The sequence below is a fragment of the Siphateles boraxobius genome, unplaced genomic scaffold (genome assembly GCF_051911475.1).
Source record: "Siphateles boraxobius isolate OS27281-9 unplaced genomic scaffold, OSU_SipBor_1 52, whole genome shotgun sequence".
In the NCBI taxonomy this organism is placed as follows: domain Eukaryota; kingdom Metazoa; phylum Chordata; class Actinopteri; order Cypriniformes; family Leuciscidae; genus Siphateles; species Siphateles boraxobius.
The window spans coordinates 1,282,672-1,288,811 of NW_027509164.1; the positions used below are offsets into that span (position 1 = coordinate 1,282,672).

General features: G+C 34.0%; 1 protein-coding gene across 1 annotated transcript; it reads left to right on the forward strand.

The window, feature by feature from the left end:
* Positions 1-2,759: 2,759 nt before the first annotated feature.
* On the forward strand, positions 2,760-5,857 carry LOC143713540 (uncharacterized). The gene is made up of 3 exons (XM_077204863.1): positions 2,760-2,882; positions 4,133-5,066; positions 5,109-5,857. The coding sequence occupies exons 1-3, from the start codon at positions 2,760-2,762 to the stop codon at positions 5,855-5,857; spliced, it is 1,806 nt and encodes a 601-aa protein (XP_077060978.1).
* Positions 5,858-6,140: the final 283 nt, after the last annotated feature.

The following is a 6,140-nucleotide window of genomic DNA, read 5'->3' on the forward strand; positions in this document are numbered from 1 at the left end:
GATGGAATAATACAGTTAAAATTATGTTATGGACAATGCTTTATTGGAACAATATGTAATCCCTAACCCCACCCAATAAATAGGCCTATTTATTTAAACAGTTGTTTGAATGTATATTAGTCTTAATTGATTCGTTTGAAACAGAAGTTCTTTCTTGTATGTAATTAAATATTGTATCGTTTTCGACAACACTTGATTCATTAATATTAATGGTTTCTTTTCTATTATTTTATTTGGTATCTATGTATAAAAAATATATAAACCTCGTGCTATTGTTATTTTAATTGCTTATATTGCTCTTATGATTTGTAAGTCGATTTAGATAAAAGTGCTAGCTAAATGATTAAAAGTAAATGACTCTTAAATTAACTCATTTGTAATCAGATGACCCTCACTTTTTCAAAATAAAAAAACACTTAAACCTACTTATTTGAAACAAAATAACTTATACAAAGAGTCGCATGTAATTAAAAGACTGAAATATCCTTTTTCTGTAATCTAATGACTCTTAAATTGACTCGTTCGAAACAATATAACTTTTAAAATGACTCGAAAGTGACTCGCTTGTATCTAAAAGACTCAAATGTCCTTGTATGGAATCTATGGTATGGAAATCAAATTGACTCGTTTGAAACTAAATTATTTTTAAACTGAGTCATTTGAAACTGAATCAGTTATAACCAAAAGACTCAAATGTCCTTGTTTGGAATCAAATGACTGCGTGCTGTATTGTATTTCCGTTTTGACCGGAAGAGAAACCATTTTGTCTACTTTCTGCAAAGGTAAGACATGCGGTAGTGATCTCTGTGTGTAATCTTAAGAATTTTGTTGTTTTAAGAATTTAATTGTCCAGAATTTTGGACATCGGGCCTCGTTTCCAAGTGAGCCTTAGTGTTATCAGTGGAGACAGTTTTCAAAAAATGTCATTCAGTTGTTCCAGTTGCATAGTTCGCCGGTGTTAGGCTAGCGCGAGTCAGTACACCAAAAGCAAATAAATTATAACGGCAGACTATCGATGTAAATGTCTGTTAAGAGAATAATGTAAAAATAAAACTACTCTTGCATCTCAATGGTCGCAATACATATACAGGATCTAGTTTCTCAGCACCGGCGGAATTTTACTTTGCCCTGGTTTGTAGTACTGCGCCGAAAAGTAAACAGAACCGAAGCGCAGTACAGTCGGGACTATCTGTACTACCTTTCTCTCAGTACCTCTCTAGGTTGCCTAGGTAACTACATATCACTCCGCCGCTGCTGTAGACTGTTAATGAATACAGGGAACAAAGTATAACTATTGCAATGCGATGAAAGGGTAGCTTGATTTCTAACATTATTCTCTCAAACAGACATTTACATCGATAGTCTGGCATTATCATTTATTTGCTTTTGGTGTACTGTGGAGTGGGTAAAACTGTTTTAATGGTAGGCTAGCAGTTATCGTTGACTCGTGCTAGCCTAGCACCGGTGAACTATGCAACTGGAACGACTGGATGAACATTTTTGAAAACTGTCTCCACTGATGAATAACACCCAGAATAACTTGGAAATGTGAGGCCCGATGTCCAAAATCCTGAACCACGTGTGAATCAATAAGTCCGTGCATGAGGTCTTAAAGTGACAGTGTATGTTAATTAAAATAACGAAAACAAGTTAAAATAAAAAATGTATGTATATTTAAATCATAAATGCAGAATTTGTTTTATTTTTATTGTTCGCATTGTTTTTGTTAAAAGAAACAAAACAATGCGATGTGTGTATGTATACACACACACTTAAGTGTGTATGTATATACATACATATACATGTATACACATACACTCAAACATATAAAATATATTGTTTGTGTGAAATAAAATGCATTGGTCAATATGATCAAAATAAATCTTTCACAATACAGTGATATTCAGGACACAAATGAAGATATATCATTTAATATAATATATATATTTTTAAAAAGTGTGATACACTGTGTGAGCATTTAGTTTGAGCATACACTGATTGAAGATGCAAGTACATTTATAGTTCATAATGGCTACAATTAAATTGTCAATGGCATGATATAAAACAATGTGTGCTAAACTCTTTTTTTGTACGGTGCAGCCTACATGAGTGTGATGTCTATATATGATATTGTTCTTAAATGTAATTGCTTTTATGTTTTATAAACATTTTTTTTTTTACTTTTATGTTGCAGGAGACAGAATAACCTGATTTGAGGTAAGATGTTACTTTTTTCATAATATATAGTGATAATATAGGCAATACTGTACAGTACAAGAAAACATTTGGGAAACTTGTGAATGTGAGAGTTGGCATTAACATTAAGTGATATGGCATCTGACGCACAGAGGCTAATGGCATGCCACTATGCTAATTGGCACATCCAGCCTTCATTGTCATGTGCCAGTGGATAGTGGCATGTGTCACTAAAATGTGTGATGTGCCACTTGATTGTGTCATGTGCCAATTGCATAATAATTTGACTTATGGTGTGATCATATGATTTTTTACATTGCTAGGTTAATGTGTACAACATTGTTATACATAATTTGATCAAATTATTTTGGAAATATTAAAGCCAAAGATTAAAGCCCTGCGCTGGCAGCGTTAACACTAAACGGATCAATCACTCAGTAGCAGTGATTGATCCACATTCACGACACTGTGATGGAACAGTTTCAGGTCGTGGTAAGAGTGTAGTGGTTTACCATCCCAGCATAGACTCTTTGGTCATTCATTTCAGGAGACTGGGTGCGTCCATGAAAGCATATAATCGTCCATTTGAAGTAACTGGGGTCCAGGTAAATGTGATTGACAAACACAGTCAGCTTGATCAATTGGTGTGCCATCCAGTGGTGCAGGAAAATACTGATGCAGAAAGAGTGAGTAAAGGTGTAAACTCAGAAATGGAAAGTTGCAGTCACTCTTTGACTGATTTCATCAGTACAGATCAAATACTTGGAAATGAAACATGTACAGAAGAGAACTTAGGAAATTATTTTGATTGGCTAAGCAATGAAAATGCCTCTGAGGTTAAATTTGTTTCGCAAACTGACAGTATTTCTTTGACTGATTTCATAGGCACAGATCAAGGTGTGAATGAAATATGTACACAAAAGAAAACAATGTCTTTATGCCCAAGAAATGAAAATTCAGCTGATGTTGAATTTATTTCACAAACTAACACTGTTTCTTTTGAGTTCAGTCCATTAACAGTACAGCAACAAAAAAGTATTTGCTTGAAGCTCAACATTGTACACACTGTACACGTTGTAAAAGAACAGAATAATCCAGATGAGATTGTTGAAATGGCTGAACCTTGTGAAACTAAAGATATTGTAGGTGATGGTAACTGCCTTTTTAGATCAGTAGCTTATGCTGTTAGTGGAAGTGAACAAGAACACAGAAAACTGAGACGCACTGTTGTAACACACATACTCCAGAATGAAGGAAGGTACAGTCAGTATCTGAGACGAGAACACTCTTCTGTTGCAAACTACATTGACAGTTCAAGAATGAAGTATGTCGGAACTTGGGCAACAGAGCTGGAAATACAAGCAGCCAGTGATTTAATTGGTGTGGATATATTTACATTCAGTGAAGAGAAATGGCTTAAATATTCAGCCTCAAATGTGTTATCTAATAGACAGAGTTGTCAATATAAGGGGATTTATTTGAAACATGTAAATAGCTGTCACTATGAAGTTGTTGTTTGTGTAAAAAGAAAAGATGGTAGCTGTGTTTCCATTTGTAAATCATCATTTGTAGATTCAATGTTTCATGAATCGTTAAATGCTAACTCAGACTCACGTAAGCTTTATAGAGAGAAAGTCCAATACAGTATTAATGAGAATTTAAGACAGGGGGAAAAAATGGAGGCAAAGAAGAGATATCATGAAGACGAAATGTACAAAAAGAAAAAAATTAAATCCAGCATTGAAGAATACAAGAAAAATGAACAATTTCAAGAAAAGTTAAAAAATATAGCACAGATAAATACATTTCAAATGATTTACATTGTAATGCTGTGAAAAAATATAGCATATGTAAGTATAGTACAGATGAAAAACACAAAACGTCTGTGAAAAACTATAGTATTCATAAATACAATGAGAATGAATTATTTAAATAGTCAATCAAAGAGTATAGTGTTCAGAAATACAAGCAAATTGAATCCCACAGAGAATCAGTTAAAAAGTCCAGCATTCAAAAATATAATGAAAATAAAATGCACAAGTCCAAAGTGATTGATTACAACACAGAAAAATATAAAAATGATGATAGTTTTGCCAGTAGTATTAAGCTAAGAAATACTGAAACTCGACAAGACGCTCAAATCAAAAGGAAAGAGATTGACTGTGTAATTGAACAATTTAAAGACAAAATATCTACAGGTCCTGAATATGTCTGTTCAGTTTGTCATCGTTGTTGCTTTAAAATGCAGGTCAAACATTGTAAAATAAGTAAATATTTACAAAAATCACAACATGCTGGCTGTGTGTCAGACAAATGTATAACAGTAGATTATCTGCATATGTGTAATGACAATTGCAGTAAAGATTGTGTTTATAAAAATACTCCAGCTGAATGTCTGTGGATTTGTCACACATGCGATAGAAAAATAAGTGAAGGTAAAATGCCTGCTGAAAGTGTAGCAAATAATCTCGCCCTGGATCCAATTCCTGTTGAATTGAGCTGTTTAAACTCTCTTGAAGAACATCTAATAGCAAAGCATATTCCCTTCATGAAGATGCTGGCATTACCACGAGGAGGACAGAATGGTGTTCATGGACCAGTGACTTGTGTTCCATCTAATGTTACAGATGTAGTAAATGTTTTACCAAGATCAGAAAATTATGATTTGATGATACGAGTAAAGCTTAAGAGGAAATTAACGTACAAAGGACATTATGAATATAAATTTGTGCACACTGATCATGTCAAAACCGCTTTGGAATATTTAAAAGAAAATAACAAATGGTATGAAGATGTAGAGTTTAATGAAACCTGGATTAATCCTCTGAGTAAAACAGAAGAACAGGTCAATGATAAAAGTGATAACAATGGTCATCATTTGGATGGATGTCAGGACATGTGTGTTGATAAAGAGCACAATATTGAGAATGAAGATGAAGAGATCACTGAAGATACACTTCATGATCGACAGCAACATGGGTTGTTTATGGATTCATGTTTACAGCCAGTGGATATTGCACAAGAGGTGTTAGATCAACATTTTGATGGAATTATGTCACTTGCACCAGCAGAGGGCAATAATCCAGTGAGAATGTCAATGGATGAAAGTAACGAAGCCAAATGTTTTCCAGTTCTCTTCCCAAAAGGATCAGGAACATTTCATGATCCACGACCTGAAAAATTAACACTCTCTAGATACTTAAATAATAGAATCCTAAATGCAGATGGACGTTTTGCTCAAAACCTAGACTACATCTTTTATGGACAATATTTGTCTGAACTTAATCAAGTTATCTCAAATGTATCTATTGCTTTGAGGAAAGGCCATGACACCAGCAACAAAACAAAAATTACTGCAGAAATGCTGACAAACAAAGAGTCATTACAAAAGATTTTAAATTTTGATCAGGGTTATAAATTCTTGAAGCCAGTCAGAGGGAGTCCTGTTTTTTGGCAAAGTGTTCAAAAAGATTTGTTTGCAATGGTGAGACAATTAGGTATCCCGACATGGTTTTGCTCATTTTCATCAGCGGACTTACGATGGCCAGAGCTAAGGCAAACTATTGTGAAACAAGAGGGCTGTGAAACTCCTATTGATGAACTGGACTGGTCTGATAGATGTGGGATGCTCAAACGACACAGCAAAAGATTTAAATTTTAGATTCAACTTTCCTTGTTCACCAAGCAAAAATTCTTTCATTACAAGAAGCAGCAAGAGTGATAAGGATGAAAAAGAAACTGATGACGAAAAAAATGAAGGTAAACAAATTTCAAAGGACTTAGCCGAAGCTATAATGAAAAGAGTGAGAGAATGTTTGTTGAATAGTGATGCTGTCTTTGACTCAGTTGACTCTATGTTTGCATCTATTGGTATAAATCAAGAGATATTTGAAATGGCTTACAATAAAATGACGAAGAAAACCAGTGTTGTGTTGAAAAGAAAG

What these genes read in the sequence shown, in the direction of transcription:
- LOC143713540 (XM_077204863.1), top strand. Translation starts at nt 2,760, where the DNA reads ATGAAAGCATATAATCGTCCATTTGAAGTAACTGGGGTCCAGGTAAAT. An exon ending in AAAATACTGATGCAGAAAGA is followed by an intron (nt 2,883 to 4,132) that starts GTGAGTAAAGGT and finishes TTATTTAAATAG; the next exon opens with TCAATCAAAGAGTATAGTGT. An exon ending in TGATAAAAGTGATAACAATG is followed by an intron (nt 5,067 to 5,108) that starts GTCATCATTTGG and finishes GTGTTGATAAAG; the next exon opens with AGCACAATATTGAGAATGAA.